This window comes from Oncorhynchus gorbuscha, linkage group LG10 (assembly GCF_021184085.1).
Source record: "Oncorhynchus gorbuscha isolate QuinsamMale2020 ecotype Even-year linkage group LG10, OgorEven_v1.0, whole genome shotgun sequence".
In the NCBI taxonomy this organism is placed as follows: domain Eukaryota; kingdom Metazoa; phylum Chordata; class Actinopteri; order Salmoniformes; family Salmonidae; genus Oncorhynchus; species Oncorhynchus gorbuscha.
Genome location: NC_060182.1, coordinates 14,217,226 through 14,240,557, shown reverse-complemented (window position 1 = coordinate 14,240,557; position 23,332 = coordinate 14,217,226). Strand labels below are relative to the sequence as shown.

The 23,332-nt window shown below is 47.8% G+C and overlaps 2 protein-coding genes across 7 annotated transcripts in view; both read right to left on the bottom strand.

Moving 5' to 3' along the window:
• Nucleotides 1-11,224, bottom strand: part of wnt5a (wingless-type MMTV integration site family, member 5a) — a 32,575-nt gene extending 21,351 nt beyond the window's left edge. The window contains exons 1-2 of one of the 2 annotated variants that reach the window (XM_046364962.1): nucleotides 10,020-11,224; nucleotides 6,286-6,449 (exon numbers count right to left, since the gene is read on the bottom strand). In XM_046364962.1, the coding sequence (XP_046220918.1) occupies nucleotides 6,286-6,425 (140 nt within the window). In that variant the 5' untranslated portion in view covers nucleotides 6,426-6,449; nucleotides 10,020-11,224. The remainder of the gene's footprint in view (nucleotides 1-6,285; nucleotides 6,450-10,019) is intronic. The other variant, XM_046364963.1, reaches the window with a different exon arrangement.
• A 1,854-nt stretch (nucleotides 11,225-13,078) lies between these two features.
• Nucleotides 13,079-23,332, bottom strand: part of LOC124045576 (ERC protein 2-like) — a 629,643-nt gene continuing 619,389 nt past the window's right edge. For all 5 annotated transcript variants that reach the window (XM_046364959.1, XM_046364957.1, XM_046364960.1 and 2 more), the window contains one exon: nucleotides 13,079-14,857. The gene's annotated coding sequence lies outside the window, so the exon portion shown is untranslated. The remainder of the gene's footprint in view (nucleotides 14,858-23,332) is intronic.

Below are 23,332 nucleotides of genomic sequence, written 5' to 3'. Positions count from 1 at the left end.
TGGAGTCAGAGAGACAGAGAGACATGGAGTCAGAGAGACAGAGAGACATGGAGTCAGAGAGACAGAGAGACATGGAGTCAGAGAGACATGGAGTCAGAGAGACAGAGAGTCAGAGAGACAGAGAGTCAGAGAGACAGAGAGAAATGGAGACAGAGAGACATGGAGACAGAGAGACATGGAGACATGGAGACAGAGAGACATGGTGTCAGAGAGACAGAGAGAAATGGAGACAGAGAGACATGGAGACAGAGATACATGGTGTCAGAGAGACATGGGGTCAGAGAGACAGAGAGACATGGAGTCAGAGAGACAGAGAGACATGGAGTCAGAGAGACAGAGAGACATGGAGTCAGAGAGAGAGAGAGACATGTAGTCAGAGAGACATGGAGTCAGAGAGACAGAGAGTCAGAGAGACAGAGAGAAATGGAGACAGAGAGACATGGAGACAGAGAGACATGGAGACATGGAGACAGAGAGACATGGTGTCAGAGAGACAGAGAGACATGGTGTCAGAGAGACATGGGGTCAGAGAGACATGAAAACATGGAGTCAGAGAGACATGGGGTCAGAGAGACAGAGTCAGAGAGACAGAGAGTCAGAGAGACAGAGAGACATGGAGTCAGAGAGACAGAGAGACATGGAGTCAGAGAGACAGAGAGAAATGGAGACAGAGAGACATGGAGACAGAGAGACATGGTATCAGAGAGACATGGGGTCAGAGAGACATGAAAACATGGAGTCAGAGAGACATGGGGTCAGAGAGACAGAGAGACATGGAGCCAGAGAGACAGAGAGACATGGAGTCAGAGAGACAGAGAGACAGAGAGACATGGAGCCAGAGAGACATGAAAACATGGAGTCAGAGAGACATGGAGTCAGAGAGACCGAGAGACATGGAGTCAGAGACATGACGAGATGGAGTTAGAGAGACATGAAGACATGGAGTCAGAGAGACATGGAGTCAGAGAGACATGGAGTCAGAGAGACCGAGAGACATGGAGTCAGAGACATGAAGAGATGGAGTTAGAGAGACATGAAGACATGGAGTCAGAGAGACATGGAGACAGAGAGACATGAAGAGACATGGAGACAGAGAGACATGGAGTCAGAGAGACATGGAGTCAGAGAGACATGGAGTCAGAGAGACATGGAGCCAGAGACACATGAAAACATGGAGTCAGAGAGACATGAAAACATGGAGTCAGAGAGACATGGAGTCAGAGAGACATGAAAACATGGAGTCAGAGAGACATGGAGTCAGAGAGACATGGAGTCAGAGAGACATGGAGACAGAGAGACATGAAGACATGGATGTAGAGAGACATGGAGACAGAGAGACATGGAGAGACATGGAGACAGAGAGACATGGAGTCAGAGAGACATGGAGACAGAGAGACATGGAGACATAGAGACATGGAGTCAGAGAGACAGAGAGACATGGAGTCAGAGAGACATGGAGTCAGAGAGACAGAGAGACATGGAGTCAGAGAGACATGGAGTCAGAGAGACATGGAGTCAGAGAGACATGGAGTCAGAGAGACATGGAGTCAGAGAAACAGAGAGACATGGAGTCAGAGAGACAGAGAGACATGGAGTCAGAGAGACAGAGAGACATGGAGTCAGAGAGACAGAGAGACATGGAGTCAGAGAGACATGGAGTCAGAGAGACATGGAGACAGAGAGACCGAGAGACATGGAGTTAGAGAGACATGAAGACATGGAGTCAGAGAGACATAGAGACATGGAGACAGAGAGACATGGAGCCATGGAGTCAGAGAGACATAGAGACATGGAGACAGAGAGACATGGAGAAATGTAGTCAGAGAGACATGAAAACATGGAGTCAGAGAGACATGGAGACATGGAGTCAGAGAGACAGAGAGACATGGAGTCAGAGAGACAGAGAGACATGGAGTCAGAGAGACATGGAGACATGGAGTCAGAGAGACAGAGAGACATGGAGTCAGAGAGACAGAGAGACATGGAGTCAGAGAGACATGGAGACATGGAGTCAGAGAAACAGAGAGACATGGAGTCAGAGAAACAGAGAGACATGGAGTCAGAGAGACATGGAGACATGGAGTCAGAGAGACATGGAGTCAGAGAGACATGGAGACATGGAGTCAGAGAGACAGAGAGACATGGAGTCAGAGAAACATAGAGACAGAGAAACATGGAGACAGAGAGACATGGTGTCAGAGAGACATGGAGACAGAGAGACATGGAGACAGAGAGACATGGAGTCAGAGAGACATGGTGTCAGAGAGACATGGAGACAGAGAGACATGGAGACAGAGAGACATGGAGTCAGAGAGACAGAGAGACATGGAGAGACATGGAGTCAGAGAGACATGGACATGGTCCTGCCGTACATACCTATACGTACGCTACGGTCACAAGACGCAGGCCTCCTAATTGTCCCTAGAATTTCTAAGCAAACAGCTGGAGGCAGGGCTTTCTCCTATAGAGCTCCATTTTTATGGAACGGTCTGCCTACCCATGTCAGAGACGCAAACTCGGTCTCAACCTTTAAGTCTTTACTGAAGACTCATCTCTTCAGTGGGTCATATGATTGAGTGTAGTCTGGCCCAGGAGTGGGAAGGTGAACGGAAAGGCTCTGGAGCAACGAACCGCCCTTGCTGTCTCTGCCTGGCCGGTTCCCCTTTTTCCACTGGGATTCTCTGCCTCTAGCCCTGTTACGGGGGCTGAGTCACTGGCTTGCTGGGGCTCTCTCGTGCCGTCCCTGGGGGGTGCGTCACCTGGGTGGGTTGATACACTGTTGTGGTCGGCCTGTCTGGGTCCCCCCCCCCCCCCCCTTGGGTTGTACCGTGTCGGAGATCTTTGTGGGCTATACTCGGCCTTGTCTCAGGATGGTAAGTTGGTGGTTGAAGATTTCCCTCTAGTGGTGTGGGGGCTGTGCTTTGGCAAAGTGGGTGGGGTTATATCCTTCCTGTTTGGCCCTGTCCGGGGGTGTCCTCGGATGGGGCCACAGTGTCTCCTGACCCCTCCTGTCTCAGCCTCCAGTATTTATGCTGCAGTAGTTTATGTGTCGGGGGCTAGGGTCAGTTTGTTTATCTGGAGTACTTCTCCTGTCCTATTCGGTGTCCTGTGTAAATCTAAGTGTGCATTCTCTAATTCTCTCCTTCTCTCTTTCTTTCTCTCTCTCGGAGGACCTGAGCCCTAGAACCATGCCCCAGGACTACCTGACATGATGACTCCTTGCTGTCCCCAGTCCACCTGGCCATGCTGCTGCTCCAGTTTCAACTGGCCTGGGCCCTAGGACCATGTCCCAGGACTACCTGACATGAGGACTCCTTGCTGTCCCCAGTCCACCTGGCCATGCTCCTGCTCCAGTTTCAACTGTTCTGCCTTACTATTATTCAACCATGCTGGTCATTTATGAACATTTGAACATCTTGGCCACGTTCTGTTATAATCTCCACCCGGCACAGCCGGAAGAGGACTGGCCACCCCACATATGCTCTCTCTAATTCTCTCTTTCTTTCTCTCTCTCGGAGGACCTGAGCCCTAGGACCGTGCCCCAGGACTACCTGACATGATGGCTCCTTGCTGTCCCCAGTCCACCTGACTGTGCTGCTGCTCCAGTTTCAACTGTTCTGCCTTATTATTATTTGACCATGCTGGTCATTTATGAACATTTGAACATCTTGGTCATGTTCTGTTATAATCTCTACCCGGCACAGCCAGAAGAGGACTGGCCACCCCACATAGCCCGGTTCCTCTCTAGGTTTCTTCCTAGGTTTTGGCCTTTCTAGGGAGTTTTTCCTAGCCACCGTGCTTTTACACCTGCATTGTTTGCTGTTTGGGGTTTTAGGCTGGGTTTCTGTACAGCACTTTGAGATATCAGCTGACGTACGAAGGGCTATATAAATAAATTTGATTTGATTTGATTTGATTTGGAGACAGATAGACATGGAGACATTGAGTCAGAGAGATATGGAGTCAGAGAGACATGGAGTCAGAGAGACATGGAGACAGAGACATGGAGTCAGAGAGACATGGAGTCAGAGAGACATGGAGTCAGAGAGACATGGAGTCAGAGAGACAGAGAGACATGGAGACAGAGAGACATGGAGTCAGAGAGACATGGAGTCAGAGAGACAGAGAGACATGGAGTCAGAGAGACATGGAGTCAGAGAGACATGGAGTCAGAGAGACATGGAGAGACATGGAGACAGAGAGACATGGAGTCAGAGAGACATGGAGTCAGAGAGACATGGAGACAGAGAGACATGGAGACATAGAGACATGGAGTCAGAGAGACAGAGAGACATGGAGTCAGAGAGACAGAGAGACATGGAGTCAGAGAGACAGAGAGACATGGAGTCAGAGAGACATGGAGTCAGAGAGACATGGAGTCAGAGAGACATGGAGACAGAGAGACCGAGAGACATGGAGTTAGAGAGACATGAAGACATGGAGTCAGAGAGACATAGAGACATGGAGACAGAGAGACATGGAGCCATGGAGTCAGAGAGACATAGAGACATGGAGACAGAGAGACATGGAGAAATGTAGTCAGAGAGACATGAAAACATGGAGTCAGAGAGACATGGAGTCAGAGAGACAGAGAGACATGGAGTCAGAGAGACAGAGAGACATGGAGTCAGAGAGACATGGAGACATGGAGTCAGAGAGACAGAGAGACATGGAGTCAGAGAGACAGAGAGACATGGAGTCAGAGAGACATGGAGACATGGAGTCAGAGAAACAGAGAGACATGGAGTCAGAGAAACAGAGAGACATGGAGTCAGAGAGACATGGAGACATGGAGTCAGAGAGACATGGAGTCAGAGAGACATGGAGACATGGAGTCAGAGAGACAGAGAGACATGGAGTCAGAGAAACATAGAGACAGAGAAACATGGAGACAGAGAGACATGGTGTCAGAGAGACATGGAGTCAGAGAGACATGGTGTCAGAGAGACATGGAGACAGAGAGACATGGAGACAGAGAGACATGGAGTCAGAGAGACATGGAGTCAGAGAGACAGAGAGACATGGAGACAGATAGACATGGAGACATTGAGTCAGAGAGATATGGAGTCAGAGAGACATGGAGTCAGAGAGACATGGAGACAGAGACATGGAGTCAGAGAGACATGGAGTCAGAGAGACATGGAGTCAGAGAGACATGGAGTCAGAGAGACAGAGAGACATGGAGACAGAGAGACATGGAGTCAGAGAGACAGAGAGACATGGAGTCAGAGAGACATGGAGTCAGAGAGACATGGAGTCAGAGAGACATGGAGTCAGAGAGACATGGAGACAGAAAGACCTGGAGTCAAAGAGAGATGGAGACATGACATGGAGTCAGAGAGACATGGAGACAGAGAGACAGAGAGACATGGAGTCAGAGAGACAGAGAGTCAGAGAGACATGGTGTCAGAGAGACATGGTGTCAGAGAGACAGAGAGACATGGAGTCAGAGAGACATGGAGACAGAGAGTCAGAGAGACATGGAGACAGAGAGATATGGAGTCAGAGAGACAGAGAGTCAAAGAGACATGGAGACAGAAAGACCTAGAGTCAAAGAGACATGGAGACAGAGAGACATGACATGGAGTCAGAGAGAGCCACCACCCTGTCACAGCCACCACTCTGGCACAGCCTCCACTCTGGCACAGCCTCCACCCTGTCACAGCCACCACTCTGTCACAGCCACCACTCTGTCACAGCCACCACTCTGTCACAGCCACCACTCTGTCACAGCCACCACCCTGTCACAGCCACCACCCTGGCACAGCCACCACTGTCACAGCCACCACCCTGTCACAGCCACCACCCTGGCACAGCCACCACTCTGTCACAGCCACCACTCTGTCACAGCCACCACCCTGTCACAGCCACCACCCTGGCACAGCCACCACTCTGTCACAGCCACCACTCTGTCACAGCCACCACCCTGTCACAGCCACCACCCTGTCACAGCCACCACCCTGTCACAGCCACCACCCTGGCACAGCCACCACTCTGGCACAGCCACCACCCTGGCACAGCCACCACCCTGTCACAGCCACCACTCTAGCACAGCCACCACCCTGTCACAGCCACCACCCTGTCACAGCCACCACTCTGGCACAGCCACCACTCTGTCACAGCCACCACTCTGGCACAGCCACCACTCTGGCACAGCCACCACTCTGTCACAGCCACCACTCTGGCACAGCCACCACTCTGGCACAGCCACCACTCTGTCACAGCCACCACTCTGTCACAGCCACCACATTGAGAGTAGGGCAGTATGATGTAGAGTATACATACCACCATGAGTTGGCCTCCACCACCACCTGCAGGAGCAGTGTGAGCAGTGTGAGGGCGAACACACACGGTCTGGAGTCCAACACACTCCCCGCCGGTGCCGAGGGACAGCATATACGCACCAGCCTCCGCAGGAACAACATGCTGGATCAGTTACTGAATCAGCTCTGTGGAGAGACGGAAGTACAGACAGATCAGACAGGCACACACACACACACACACACACACACACACACACACACACACACACACACACACACACACACACACACACACACACACACACACACACACACACACACACACACACTGTACAGGACTGTACACATATCCTGTCTGTCTGAGTCCATCTGTATCCACAGTCAGACTGTGAAAGGGGTAAGAGGGCGTTACAAAATGCTGTGTATGGTATGTGGTGTGTGACTGTCAGAGAGATAAAGAAACATTACTTATGAGTGTACTGTTGCTCTGCTCTCCCTCTGTGTGTGTAAATACATATATATATATATCGCTACATATACACACATATACAAATATCTGTGTGTGAGCACGTGTGTGTGTGAGCGTGTGTGTGTGTGTGTGCCTTGTGTTGAGAGGCCTGGGGCCATCGGTGCTTGCAGCAGAGCAGTCCTCTGGCAGCAGGTGAGTGTGTGAATCACAGAAGACAGAATAACAATGGCCTTCAAACCCCCTTCAACCAGACATCCCTAACAGACAGTCAGTTCATTATACCAACGATAAGAGCATTCTTCTCCTGCGCCAATCGGACAAGGAGAGAGAGAGACCCCCTCTGTTCAACTATAGCACAGTGATGCACTTAAATTGACATGTAATGCGCAGTTAAAAACAGATGAGATAAAAATACACACATTCCCACAGAAGCTCTAAGTATACTTTCATATTCTGTTTCTTAAGTCGGTATCTTCTTAAAGGATCCTAGTCCATTGATGAAATGCCCTATAAGCCTCTCTCCCACTCTGTTCGGAGACAAGTTTTTCCAGTTCGCGTATAGCTTAAATATTGCTTTCGCATTTGACCAATCACTAGACCTATTTCAATTCATGACGATGTGAAATGTTGGTGTATTAGACTTAGGCTAGCCTATGTTGATTAAATCAATTACAAGACAAGCATAAGCTATTTATTGAGTTATGAGGAAGTTCTATAAACTATAAATTCTATTATTATTTAATTGCGTCATCATTTTTAACAAATACTATTTTAGGATCATTTTAAATGATACGAAATAAATACAACTGTCCATAATTTAATGAAGCCTAAACATTAGGCTATTTATCCGTTCGTGACCCAGTTACAAGGCTGTCCTATTCCCCAAAAAAAATATTTTTCTGTGGGTTTGAAAATGAACACTTTTTACATCCAAATGAATGCACTTTTTGCTATTAATATTTGATTCGTTAATTCGTTACATAATACTTTTGTAAGTAAGTTATTATAACACTAATCGTCCTAATAACAAGTGTTCACCACGGAATAACCCATCATTTGAATTTTAAAAAATGCGCAGAAAAGCATTAATGTAGATATTTATCTACATTAAGTTTATAAATGCGTGGATCATATATATAAAATAAAATAAATATTAAATGTGGAATTGGAAGGCTATTACATTTTAAATAATAACAATATGAAAACCTAAATGGATATCTTTAAAAACATAGTGTGTGTGTGTGTTTTTTTTAAACGTAATTTCTTATTAGTATGGCATACGCTTTGAAGCGGTACATGCAGGCCAACAACCAACTACTTAATAATGGGTGGTAGGTTACAGTGGCGATGTCCAGGTGAAGTTGAGATTTTATTAACTCTAAATTACTTTTGAAAATCGTGATTTTAATGCGAAATGTGCAAACAAGTTTGCATAATTTAAGAAGTATGAGCCTATAAATCCAATTCCGTTTTTGGGTCTGGAATAATTTGAATGTCTGCTGTTCTGATTCTAATGAAAAGGAAAACGTCATAACAGTCTAAATAATGTCCCTCGAATGTCTCCTGCTGTTTAGAAAGTGTCATCTCTGCATGGTCATTTACGAGTTTAATTCCAAATGTTCTCTCACTCACACACACTTTCAGTTTGCGAACTGCCGTTCGGGCTCGCGGCTAAAGTCCCCATTTTTATATAGGCCGTGAAAAATGCCCGGCCCGGTTACATCAAATCATTTATAAACTAAATGTATAGCCTACATTAGTCTGAATGATAGCCACCGCTTGTCTCGGATATTGCTGGCTTCATTCAGTCCTACGGGTGCATGGAGTGGGCTGAAATAGGGAGTGCAATGGGGTGCACGTGAAAGCTGAATCAGTGGAAGGCTAACCTTTAACCGGTAACCGTGACCTGTCATACAAACAACCAGGTTTGAGGTCCTGGAGACGCCTCCATTACGTCAATTCAGGGGTTCAATTGAATGAAATTCCAATTAATTGAAAACATTTTTTTAAGAGTCATTCATTTTCTTGAATGAACCCAACAAGCAAGTGATGCAGAGAAAACACCGTTCAGACCAGACCACCACTCCTCGGTATTAACGATATGGTCAGCGCACACCGAGTAGGGCTATTGAATTATGATGGAAACGGCCTAATTTCGGCTCCACCCTGAGCAGTGAGAATCATGAATGGACTTGGACGGGCAAAAAAAAGTCTATTACATATCAGCTAATCAAGTTAACTAAATTCATGTTCAAATCTTACAGGGTAAAACCAACAAACGCGTTGGTTTTGATACCCCTGTATAATACTCGATTACAATAAATTAATACCATCTACACATTTACAGGGGAATAAATTAAGCCTATACCATAATACGAAATGTCGGTCACAATTTAAATAGTACGTTTAAAATATTTAATATCGCCTATTTCTGTTTCTGAGAACAACTCTGAAGAGAAAATAAACATGACCACGGAGTAAAAGGCCCGTGTAGCTCAATCAGTTATCGTCAGATTGACAAATAAATGCTCTTGTAAAAAGCGTCCTTGACATGGTTTATTGATTATTCTTGGAAGGATAATGAATAAATCAGTGTATGTCCATTGTTTCGTCCATGTCAGATGTAGACTAAATGTACATACATGAAAAACCGCCTCAAAGGGACGCTGTGCTTTTTTATTAACAGTCAACATAAATAGATGCATTAAGCGTTATCAAATATTCATCAATGCATATCAGTTTCCAACACACACACACACACACACACACACACACACACACACACACACACACACACACACACACACACACACACACACACACACACACACACACACACACACACACACACACACACACACACACACACACACACACACACACACACACACACACACACACACACACAGTTTCAGGAGGCCAGAGGAGGGAGCCAGAGTCTATGTTTTGATGGACGGAGAGGGAGCAGAGCATGCGAAGAGAGAGAAAGAGAGCAAGGGTGGCATTACAAATTAAAACATGTGGCATTAGTTTAACACTGCACAAACAAAGAGTTTTAAAAAGTGTACTTCAGGAGAAAAGTTATAATGGTTAAGATAAAAATGCTTTTATATAGGCTGCAGGCTGCGGTCAAACAAACGAGAATCATTCCTAACGAAAAATTAGTCCTAAACATGCCAAGAATCGAGGACATAATTTGGGAAAAGGTTTTCGTTTTTTTTAGTTGCTAACCGATCTCTAAATAACTATTCGATAACGAACCAAATCAGACAGAAAACTATACTCACCACGGAAAACAATTATTTACGAACGATAATCCACTTTGGTGAGATGATTATTAAAGGAATAATCCCAGTGCCAAGGCCGTAGTGGGCTCGAGAGATTCCTTTTACTTATAACGTTGGCTCAGGTCGGTCTCTATCCAAAGCAGTTAGTGCTAAATCGGGGTTGTACGGGATAGTGTCCGGTGTGTAACGGAGGAGGGTGGCAGTAACCGTGGTAGTCCTGCGGCTCAGTGTCGGAAGACTGGCATAGGCGATCCGTTATCGACGAATGCGCTCCGTGAGCGCGGGACAGCGGAGAGGAGAGCTCTTGCAGAGACGACGGGGGTTATTTACAATGTCCAGCAGCACTATGAATATTTAGAGCCTTTAACAAACGTGGGCGTGAATCCGCGGAAACACTTAATGACAAATAAAACATTCACAAGAAACTAACTAGCAAGTGCCCGTGGCCAGAAACGTCAGCTGTAATAAACTGTTGCCAACGCTCTTTTGATGGTTGGGAGGATTGATAGCGGTAGCTTTATCCTTCCAAGTTTCCTTGCAGATTTGTAGAGGTTCCGAAGGCTTTGTAGAGGTTCCGACGGGCTGGCACTAATGTGTAAAGCGCAGGTAAACACATGCACTGGTGAGAAGAGTGATCCTACAGCGGTGACACCTTGAACTCAGAGCGTGTTCTACCTGTGGTAACATCCACACTGCAGGGTTCCTCTCCACAAACCTGAGGCCGTTATTTCATCCTCCATTCTGCACAGAACTACGCCGCTCTCTCCTGAACTCCTCCGTTGATTTACTCTGGAACTAAAACTTTACCAGCAAAAAGTGCGTTCAACACATCCAACGTTGAGTGGTGGAAGACACGAATTGCCGCAAGTCCACTCCAAGCTCGTCACTGGAAGAAAACTCTAAACAGCAGTACTGTGTGAGAGATGGAGAACTCGCTTGGAGAAGGTACGCTCGTGGAGATAACCCCCGCCCGATAGTGTGTGTGTGTTGAAGAGCAACTCCTTCTCCTTCTGTCACCTGCCTCGTCGCCTCCTCTCTCTAACTAGCAAACCCTAGCACTGATGCGCCGGGGAAAACTTATAGATGGCGCATGCGCTCCACATTTTCTCCCAAAGCCCTTCTTTAAAGTCACTAAACTTTCTACGGCAAAGAAAGCGGGCCAAGTGGGAAAGACTCGAAACTTGCGTCTAGGTGAAATTGTAAAAAAAAAAAAAAAAAAAAAAGGGCGGAACGGGCTGTAACAAAACAAGCGTCTCTATTACCTAAAATAAACGTATAAAGCACCCGGGGCTATTAGTCTATCCGTGCCAGAGCCGAGTTAGGATTTTCAGACGCAGGGGATCGAGTTACCTCCCAGTAAAAACCAAGACAAGCAGTTGGACACTGTTTGCTTATACAGAGTGCTCTCATCATGCGCAGGACTGTATGCATAAGCATTATGGTCATTAGAATAACTATTATTTTATCGCCGAACATGGACGTTATCGCAGAACACTGGACATGAACAAGATGGAGGTATGACGGCGAAGTGTTCCGGGTTTGTGACATTATTGTTTAACAGACTTTCACACTACAAGCTCCAAACTTTTTTTTTTAGGAGAGAGAAGTCGGGGTCAGCAAACCATTATTAATTGGTTTAAAAGTATTTCCACCAATCACAGATCTGGTTCAAATGTATTTGGATTCTAGTGGATTTGAGAGGAAAGGAAATAAAACAAATCTATCAATGATTGTTAGGAAAAAAACTACTTCTAAATGCTAACTAAACATATACTTTCTGCTTTGTCACCTGAATGCCTGGCTGCCTGCCCAAATAAAGACTTGTTCAAACTGTGTGTGTGTGTGTGTGTGTGTGTGTGTGTGTGTGTGTGTGTGTGTGTGTGTGTGTGTGTGTGTGTGTGTGTGTGTGTGTGTGTGTGTGTGTGTGTGTGTGTGTGCTCTGATGTCACGTTCACATTCATAGTGCCTGCCAATCTTTGAAAGGCCTGCCTCTGCAGTGCTTTTTTGTGATCGGAGAGATGAGTGAGTTTGCCCTTGGAGTCCTCGTTGTTGTGTCTGTGTGTGCACCATAGAGGTGCCATGAGGTCGCACCAGACAGTCACTGTATCATTAAGAGAGGGAGAGGCCAAGCTGTTGTCTGTAAGCACAAAGTGAAGGAGAGCTTTACATTGTAACACTGTCATCATCCATCAGGGGAGAAAGGTGAGAGAGGGAGGGACAGAGAGACATTGCCTGCCTACTAGTCTCCGTAGCTGTAGTGTAGACAGTGCTGAGCCCATGCTCCATTGCTGATAGCTAGCTTGTGTGCAGTATGCATTATTATTAAGGCAGCGGTTGGATGAGCTGTGACTGGGTTAGTGGTCCGAGCTCCTGCCGAGTCCCCCAACATCCGGATGTTCTGGTTTCCAGGGGAAACGGAAAGAGAGCCTGTGACGTCACTTCCACTTTTGGACGTTAACAAGGCGTTACTCCATCTTAACTCCTCCTCCACATTTACTGGATTGGTTGAACAGAGCAGAAGAGAACTTCCCCTGACAGTCTTTTGACCAGTATGTAGGGGATCCAGTTTCAGGCATGGATTTTACGCCTGCTACGTTAGGTTCCAGTGGCCCTAAAACAAGCCCAACCACGTAACTAACCCCCCTTTAATCACCACCACTCACTACCCCTTCCCCCCAGGAGGAAAGCTGGACAACATCTGTCTGAGTCTATGAGAGAGAGAGAGAGAGAGAGAGAGAGAGAGAGAGAGAGAGAGAGAGAGAGAGAGAGAGAGAGAGAGAGAGAGAGAGAGAGAGAGAGAGAGAGAGAGAGAGAGAGAGAGAGAGAGAGAAAGAGAGAGAGAGACAGAGACAGAGACAGAGAGAGAGAAAGAGAATGAGAGACGGACAAAAATATGGATTTACGGAGACCATGAAAAAGGGAAACAAAATCACACTATTGTTTCAATCTCAGAAAAGTTGATGATTTCAAAATATCCACTGATTATTAACATAACTATTGATAAAATTCATGTTAAATTATGTTTGTGATTATCTGATAAAGATACATTCTCCGGACAGTTGAGAAAAACGGCACACTTTTATTGAACGAGAAACTAATATTGACCATGGCAACACACTGTATAACAAGTCAATAGCAGAGTTTGAGCATATTGAGAGCTCACGCTGTTCCACGCACGCACCCACACACACACACACACACACACACACACACACACACACACACACACACACACACACACACACACACACACACACACACACACACACACACACACACACACACACACACACACACACACACACACACACACACACACACACACACACACACACACACAGAGAGAAAACTGTACAAGCTAAACACTTACTGCTGGTTCAGTAGAACGGAGATCATGTCACCTTCAAACACCACGACATCCTCAATAGTAAACTGATATGTAAAGACAACTCTTCCCCTGAAAGCAGCACTCCTCAATCTCTGATTCCTAAATGATGATTGGGGAGTGCTGACTTCAACATGGATACCTAAATACTGCCACTCCTGACAACTCTTCCCCTGAAAGCAGCACTCCTCAATCTCTGATTCCTAAATGATGATTGGGGAGTGCTGACTTCAACATGGATACCTAAATACTGCCACTCCAATGCATGTTGCAATTAAACTAGTCAATAAATACACTACTAAATAAAACATCACCCACAAGCAGAAACACACAACTGATACAAACCTCAAAGAGAACAGTACTCAATCTGTTTCAGATGTAGAAAAACAAACACAACATGATACTCGTTAGTCAAACAAAGTACAGCAGGGGGAGAGAAAAACACAAGAGAAAAAACAACCTCTAAACAGATCCTAGTTTGATTTCCTCAGAGGGTTTTGTTTGGTCACAGTTTATACCCTTCACCCGGAGAGGGACGAAGTTGCCCCTAGACACTGGTCTGAAGTCAGTTGTGTTTTCCCACTTGATAGTTAAAGATTTTGAAAGGGCACTGATCCTAGATCAGTTCCTATGGACATTGTCTACCTGGAGCACTGTCAACCAAGAGAGCTGTCCAGTGATAGGATGACAGGAGTGTTTCCAGACTTAAGAACATTCAGAGAAAGGTAGCATACACAGAACACTTCTCTGAGTTCTCTTTGAGGGTTCTAGAGTAATAGGAACCCGGTTCCCCTCTCAGTGTCTCTCTGCTGACAGGGAGTGGTTCCTTTGGCACGGTACATTGAGAAGGTCCATGTGGATCTGAGGTCCATGTTGTGGACCATGCTAATGCTATCCGTATGTGGCTACGTAAACAAACCCACATCAGGATTTGCTCTCTCCCATAGTCTTTCAAGGGCTCACAAACTATCTAAAAAAACGACACACAAAAAAATTATGTTTGGTCACTCTCAATGGTCCTTTCTGATTGGTCCTTCTGGTTTTTAGGCTGACTAGTTTGTTGTCTAGGATTTATCCGTCAGTCAGTGAACCTGGCAGGGGCAGCGAGATGATTGGTTGACTGTTGGAGAGTTAAAGTCGTAGTTCATAAGTACAGTGGAAACAGTCAGGGTTACATGTCCAACGGAGCCTCGGAGGTCATGGGACTTTACGGAGGTCATGGGACTTTACGGAGGTCATGGGACTTTACGAGTCTCGGCTCTCTGATTGTCAAACACTGGGAGGAAAGAGAGCATCTCTGCAACGGAAGGCAGGAAAATAATTATCTTCAACCATGGCAGGGGGGCAGGATCCTGGGACTCTGCTGCAGCCAGTCTGGTCCCTGGATCAGTAGAGCTGCTCCACCGGGATGAACAGGAGTGTGTGTTTGGTTCAAAACCCGGCTCACCAGCAGCTGTCGGGAGACATAGAAAGAACAGGCATCAGTGTGAGAGAACACTTTATAAAACACGCACATAAAGAAGGGTGTTTCATCAGAGCTTGTTATGTGGATTAAAGGAAACCTCAGCCAACTCCCCAGTGCTTCGTAACAGGCACCACGTCACATCTACCTACCAGAGCAGCATAAACAGACATCAGCCAGTGATGGAGAAATCAACTCAAACGGTTTCTTCCATACAAGCGTGTTTGGTTTTTTTCTTAGTTATAGCATGACTGTTTTGTCCCTCTAACAGTCTGGCAAGTCTCCAGATCTCCTTAAGAATGCGTTAAACGTATTTGGCACAGACCCAAACATCGAGTGCTCATTTGTAACAAACTAAAATCGGAATGTGTCTGTTACTTAGGTCTTTGTTGAGAAGCCAGCCAGCAACAAAATCAAGTCCAGGGTCTCATTTGTGGGTTGAGTTTAAAAAACAATGATGTATGCCATATACAGATGTAGGATCTTAATTTGATTACTTGTTACAGGATAACTTTCCTGCAATGCAAAACAAACTTGTAGTGTATTTTAGGTTTAAAAAGGGTTCTGAAGTTTGTAATTTCAACGTAGAAAATTCAGACTTGATTTTCCCTTGCGAAAAATGAATTAACCCCTACAAAAATGTCCATTAATTATAATCCATATAATAACTCACATTTCCTGCCGCTGAATTATTATTTTCCTGCTATACGAAACTGGCTCAAATTAAGATCCTACATCTGTAAGACCAGGGCGCCCCATTGGCTGAGCAAACAGTTCTCAAAATAACCACCAATCAAGAACGGCGATCCCATCAGTCACTCGGGAAAGGCTAGAAAGGAGAACAAACACAACTAGGAGAGCAAGAAAAGAGGGGGAGAGAACAGACAGAAAGAGAGAAAGAGTTAAAGCTAGACTGAAAGGCGGACCATGTAGACTCGAGGGTGAAATGAAGAGTGCAGAATCCTGTGGAATTTGTTCAGGTCTGCAGGGCTTCTGGTTCTCTTCCTGTCTCCCTCTCTCTGGCTGCTGATTGGCTGCCGGGCCGAAGACCACCATCCATTACAGACGTAAATAAATAAACAGCCTCAGCAATTAAACCAAGTGCCATCATTTGTTATGCGACAGGGAGTGCTGTGTGTGGGTTAGTGTATGCCTCATATGTGTGTGTGAGGCTTTCCTCAGGTTACCGTGCCGTCGTCTGCACTTTAATTAATGATTTTGGGGCCCAAGAATCAACAAATAGGGCCGCGGCAGGCAGAACCCAGGCAGGAAGGCAGGGCCCAGGCTGACAGGGCCCAGGCAGCCAGGCAGGGCTGTGTTTGTTTCCCTGTTCTTTCTGTCTCCCTACAGCTGCTGGTGAGCCGGGTTTTGAACCAAACACACACTCCTGTTCATCCCGGTAGAGCAGCTCTACTGATTTAGGCAGACAGGGCCCAGGCAGAAAGGCGGGAACCAGGCAGGCAGGAACCAGGCAGGCAGGAACTAGGCAGGCTGGTAGGGACCAGGCAGGCAGACAGGGCCCAGGCAGGCAGACAGGGACCAGGCAGGCAGACAGGGACCAGGCAGGCGGACAGGGACCAGGCAGGCAGACAGGGACAAGGCAGGCAGACAGGGACCAGGCAGGCAGACAGGGACCAGGCAGGCAGACAGGGACTAGGCAGGCAGACAGGGGCCAGGCAGGCAGACAGGGCCCAGGCAGAAAGACAGGGCCCAGGCAGAAAGACAGGGCCCAGGTTGGCAGGAACCAGGCAGGCAGGAACTAGGCAGGCAGGAACTAGGCAGGCAGGCAGGGACCAGGCAGGCAGACAGGGACCAGGCAGGCAGACAGGGACCAGGCAGGCAGACAGGGACCAGGCAGGCAGACAGGGCCCAGGCAGGCAGACAGGGACCAGGCAGGCAGACAGGGACCAGGCAGGCGGACAGGGACCAGGCAGGCGGACAGGGACCAGGCAGGCAGACAGGGACCAGGCAGGCAGACAGGGACCAGGCAGGCAGACAGGGCCCAGGCAGAAAGACAGGGCCCAGGCAGAAAGACAGGGCCCAGGTTGGCAGGAACCAGGCAGGCAGGAACTAGGCAGGCAGGAACTAGGCAGGCAGGCAGGGACCAGGCAGGCAGACAGGGACCAGGCAGGCAGACAGGGACCAGGCAGGCAGACAGGGACCAGGCAGGCAGACAGGGACCAGGCAGGCAGACAGGGACTAGGCAGGCAGACAGGGGCCAGGCAGGCAGACAGGGCCCAGGCAGAAAGACAGGGCCCAGGCAGAAAGACAGGGCCCAGGTTGGCAGGGACCAGGCAGGCAGGAACTAGGCAGGCAGGAACTAGGCAGGCAGACAGGGACCAGGCAGGCAGACAGGGACCAGGCAGGCAGACAGGGACCAGGCAGGCAGACAGGGACCAGGCAGGCAGACAGGGACCAGGCAGGCAGACAGGGCCCAGGCAGGCAGACAGGGACCAGAAAGGCAGACAGGGACCAGGCAGGCAGACAGGGACCAGGCAGGCAGACAGGGCCCAGGCAGGCAGACAGGGCCCAGGCAGGCAGACAGGGACCAGGCAGGCAGACAGGGACCAGGCAGGCAGACAGGGCCCAGGCAGGCAGACTGGTTCCAAAGGCACGCCTGCATGACCCTATGCATGTTTGGGTGCATGCATGGTAGTGTCTGTGGTTGCTATTTTATATTGAAATAACGTTAACACAACTGGACAATCTGAATAGATTCCACCCTAGATAGTTATAGGAGATAAGAAAGTGGCTCTTATCTCGCACCCTATAACTATCTAGGGGAAACTGCATCCAATGCATACAGCGTAACAGTAGCGTCATGCTCTCCCATGCTTAGACACAAAATGTCTGCTCTGTTTCAACAAGGTGGTGCTACTGTGCAGCCATACACTGAAACTGAAACTGGAAGGGCTCTTTGACAAAATATGGATAACACACATGGGGTTGCTAGACTACTTAGCATTCTTATTATATGTTGAGAGGCTGCTCCCACATACTGTAGAATGGCAGCAGCCAGTATTCCTGTAGATACTCCACATTAGCAGAGAATGAGGTAAGTTACCCTCTTAAACGGTAAAGTACTTCATAATCCTCAGATGGACAGCTCTAGATAAACTTGAAACGTAATCATCACAACTTCTCCCACAATATGTAAAACGTTTTGGCATCTGGGTGGATAATGTCTGTGTGTGTAATTGAAATTCCAGATTTTTTTTTTGATCAACTACTCTTATCGACTTCAGAAAACTGACCTTATCTAACGATGTTTCCTCCCTGCTTATAATAGACTACACAGGACATTATCCATCTTAATCACTGTCCTTCCTACTTCCTCTCATCCCTTCATCTTTCCTTCACTCCTCTTATAGGTCCATTATTTCTCTCACCCTCCCACCACCACACCTCCGTCGCACACCCCTCCCATCCCGCCTCCTCCTGTACTCTCCTCCCATCCCGCCTCCTCCGTCGCACACTCCTCCCATCCCGCCTCCTCCGTCGCACACTCCTCCCATCCCGCCTCCTCCGTCGCACACTCCTCCCATCCCGCCTCCTCCTGTACACTCCTCCCATCCCGCCTCCTCCTGTACACTCCTCCCATCCCGCCTCCTCCTGTACACTCCTCCCATCCCGCCTCCTCCTGTACTCTCCTCCCATCCCGCCTCCTCCTGTACACTCCTCCCATTCCGCCTCCTCCTGTACACTCCTCCCATCCCGCCTCCTCCTGTACACTCCTCCCATCCCGCCTCCTCCTGTACACTCTTCCCATCCTGCCTCCTCCTGTACACTCCTCCCATCCCGCCTCATCCTGTACTCTCCTCCCATCCCACCTCCTCCTGTACTCTCCTCCCATCCCGCCTCCTCCTGTACACTCCTCCCATCCCGCCTCCTCCTGTACTCTCCTCCCATCCCGCCTCCTCCTGTACACTCCTCCCATCCCGCCTCCTCCTGTACTCTCCTCCCATCCCGCCTCGTCCTGTACTCTCCTCCCATCCCGCCTCCTCCTGTACACTCCTCCCATCCCGCCTCCTCCTGTACTCTCCTCCCATCCTGCCTCCTCCTGTACACTCCTCCCATCCCGCCTCCTCCTGTACTCTCCTCCCATCCCGCCTCCTCCTGTACACTGCTCCCATCCCGCCTCCTCCTGTACACTCTTCCCATCCCACCTCCTCCTGTACTCTCCTCCCATCCCGCCTCCTCCTGTACACTCCTCCCATCCCGCCTCCTCCTGTACTCTCCTCCCATCCCGCCTCCTCCTGTACTCTCCTCCCATCCCGCCTCCTCCTGTACTCTCCTCCCATCCCGCCTCCTCCCGTACTCTGCTCCCACAGTAACTGTGGTAACTTTGCCATAGCATACAGCATGCTAGATAATCATGTTTAAGATACAAGTGTCTCACTGCTGCCATACCAGCATTAAGGCGATGTGTGTGTTTGCATGTGTGCAGGCATGTGGGGGCATGTGGGGGCATGTGGGGGCATGTGTGTGAGTTTACCAGGACCGATACATCATTGTGCCCATACGTACATGGGATACTTGTACGTGCAGTAGGAGTCTATTTTTTTTTTTAAAACATCTTGAGATTCCTGAACCAACTTTACAGTGATGTACACCTGAAGATAACCAGCTTGGTCTGAACAGAGGTGTTGGGGTCATCTGGGTAATCAGTCTAATGACAGGAGCTAAAGACAAGGGGACCGAGGGAGAGGGACACAGGAGACTGTCTATCTGTCTGTGTGTCTGCCAGCCTCTGCCTTCCTACCTGTCTGCCAGCCTGCCTGTCTGTCGGGGGATTGAATACCGACCAAAAACGTCTGCATTTGAGTGAGTCGGGCTGCTCTTGACTCTTTTTTTGTCTTTAAGTGGTACTAATGTAAACAGCTTGTAAAAAGGATCCTTGCAGAGTTTGGGGACCACCTATGTACGAACTCAGCTCTTTCACTAGCAATTATCCTATGACTCTTGTTCTTTTTCAGATTTTTTTAGTTGTTGCCTAAATTCAATTACCGGCACAAAGTTATCCCTCACTCTACCAAGCGGAGAGATGTAAAATCAGCCATTCTGTAGGATGAAGGGGGAGAGAAATGCAAAGGGAGACAAGTGACAGCTAAGCCTACTTATGGTCCCAGAGTATTTTCTGTCCAAACAGAAAGAAATCCATTTATAAAATGAGGCGGAGGAACCTATAGGTATTTCCAAATGGAGTTAAAAGTCACAGATCCTCAAATGGGCAGGCAGAGGACGATGCAGCCCATTGACTCTGCTCTACATTACAACAGGTGAGAGTCACTCTACAACAGGTCAGGCAAACACTCTACTCTACACTACAACAGGTGAGAGTCACTCTACTTCACACTACAACAGGTGAGAGTCACTCTACAACAGGTCAGGCAAACACTCTACTCTACACTACAACAGGTGAGAGTCACTCTACTCCACACTACAACAGGTGAGAGTCACTCTACTCCACACTACAACAGGTGAGAGTTACTCTACTCCACACTACAACAGGTGAGAGTCACTCTACAACAGGTCAGGCAAACACTCTACTCTACACTACAACAGGTGAGAGTCACTCTACAACAGGTCAGGCAAACACTCTACTCTACACTACAACAGGTGAGAGTCACTCTACTCCACACTACAACAGGTGAGAGTCACTCTACAACAGGTCAGGCAAACACTCTACTCTACACTACAACAGGTGAGAGTCACTCTACTCCACACTACAACAGGTGAGAGTCACTCTACTCCACACTACAACAGGTGAGAGTCACTCTACAACAGGTCAGGCAAACACTCTACTCCACACTACAACAGGTGAGAGTCACTCTACTCCACACTACAACAGGTGAGAGTCACTCTACAACAGGTCAGGCAAACACTCTACTCCACACTACAACAGGTGAGAGTCACTCTACTCCACACTACAACAGGTGAGAGTCACTCTGCTCCATACTACAACAGGTCAGACAGTCACTCTGCTCCACACTACAACAGGTGAGAGTCACTCTACAACAGGTCAGGCAAACACTCTACTCCACACTACAACAGGTGAGAGTCACTCTGCTCCATACTACAACAGGTGAGAGTCACTCTACTCCACACTACAACAGGTCAGACAGTCACTCTGCTCCATACTACAACAGGTCAGACAGTCACTCTGCTCCACACTACAACAGGTGAGAGTCACTCTACAACAGGTCAGGCAAACACTCTACTCCACACTACAACAGGTGAGAGTCACTCTGCTCCATACTACAACAGGTGAGAGTCACTCTACTCCACACTACAACAGGTCAGACAGTCACTCTGCTCCACACTACAACAGGTGAGAGTCACTCTACTCCACACTACAACAGGTGAGAGTCACTCTACAACAGGTCAGGCAAACACTCTACTCCACACCACAACAGGTGAGAGTCACTCTGCTCCATACTACAACAGGTCAGACAGTCACTCTGCTCCACACTACAACAGGTGAGAGTCACTCTACTCCACACTAGAACAGGTGAGAGTCACTCTACTCCACACTACAACAGGTGTGAGTCACTCTACTCCACACTACAACAGATGAGAGTCACTCTGCTCCACACTACAACAGGTCAGACAGTCACTCTGCTCCACACTACAACAGGTCAGACAATCACTCTGCTCCACACTACAACAGGTCAGACAGTCACTCTACTCCACACTACAACAGGTCAGACAGTCACTCTGCTCCACACTACAACAGGTCAGACAATCACTCTGCTCCACACTACAACAGGTCAGACAGTCACTCTGCTCCACACTACAACAGGTCAGACAGTCACTCTGCTCCACACTACAACAGGTCAGGCAAACACTCTACTCCACACTACAACAGGTGAGAGTCACTCTACTCCACACTACAACAGGTCAGGCAGTCACTCTGCTCCACACTACAACAGGTGAGAGTCACTCTGCTCCACACTACAACAGGTCAGACAGTCACTCTGCTCCACACTACAACAGGTCAGACAGTCACTCTGCTCCACACTACAACAGGTCAGACAGTCACTCTGCTTCACACTACAACAGGTCAGACAGTCACTCTGCTCCACACTACAACAGGTCAGACAGTCACTCTGCTCCATACTACAACAGGTCAGACAGTCACTCTGCTCCACACTACAATAGGTGAGAGTCACTCTACTCCACACTACAACAGGTGAGAGTCACTCTACAACAGGTCAGGCAAACACTCTACTCTACACTACAACAGGTGAGAGTCACTCTACTCCACACTACAACAGGTGAGAGTCACTCTACTCCACACTACAACAGGTCAGACAGTCACTCTGCTCCACACTACAACAGGTCAGACAGTCACTCTGCTCCACACTACAACAGGTCAGACAGTCACTCTGCTCCACACTACAACAGGTCAGACAGTCACTCTGCTCCACACTACAACAGGTCCGATGTCGCTTGGAAGCTGGTATGTAATCTGTGATGAAAAGAGTAAGGGCTAGTTTCAATCCGGAGTGGAGCAGATTGCGTTATAGCACGACTGACATTTAAAGGCAATGATCCGGGGTTCAGTGAGATGCATTTAAGGCAAACGCTGCATATGTCAGCTCAGATGGAAATTACCTTTAAATGTCAATTGCGCTGTCTTGTGGATCTTCTCGGTCTTTGTGCCTTTGTGATTATAATAAAACGTCTCCTTTGTATAATATTACATAATATTATATCCTTTACTTTACAGTAGTCTATACTCCAGGTCCCAATAAATCTGATTTTGTAGCGGTCAACTTATGAAGAGGTTAATGTGTGGCAATCAGAAGAGGTTAGCTGGTAACTATTCGACAAACTATGCCAACACGCATAACTTTGAATAGAACACATAACATGCACGCACACGCACACACACACACACACGCACACGCACACACACACACACACACACACACACACACACACACACACACACACACACACACACACACACACACACACACACACACACACACACACACACACACACACACACACACACACACACACACACACACACATTGAGCATCATTAAACAGTTTTTGATGTCTCCCATAACACTATAAATGTTGCTTTGCCACCCTGTTGCACAATAAAAACACAGACATGTACCAACATAAAAGTGTATGAACGTGCGCGCACACGATGTGCACGTACACAAACATTGGAACAGGGCCCTTTTTCAAACCCTGATGAAAAAAATATGGTCTCCATCAACCAGCCCAGAGAGGCAGAACATCTCCCATGGAACAATTGCTTCAAGAGCTCTCTCTTTTTTTTGCCTGACTTTTACAACTTCCTCCTGGTCCGGGCTGTAGTTCTAACCCAAACAAAACTCCATTTTTTAGTTATTGGCCCTCATGGCATGTAATGGAGAATCAAGCTAATTATCCCTACAGCTGTTTTCACTTGCTTTTTATGTAAGCAATACCTGGCTGATCCAGG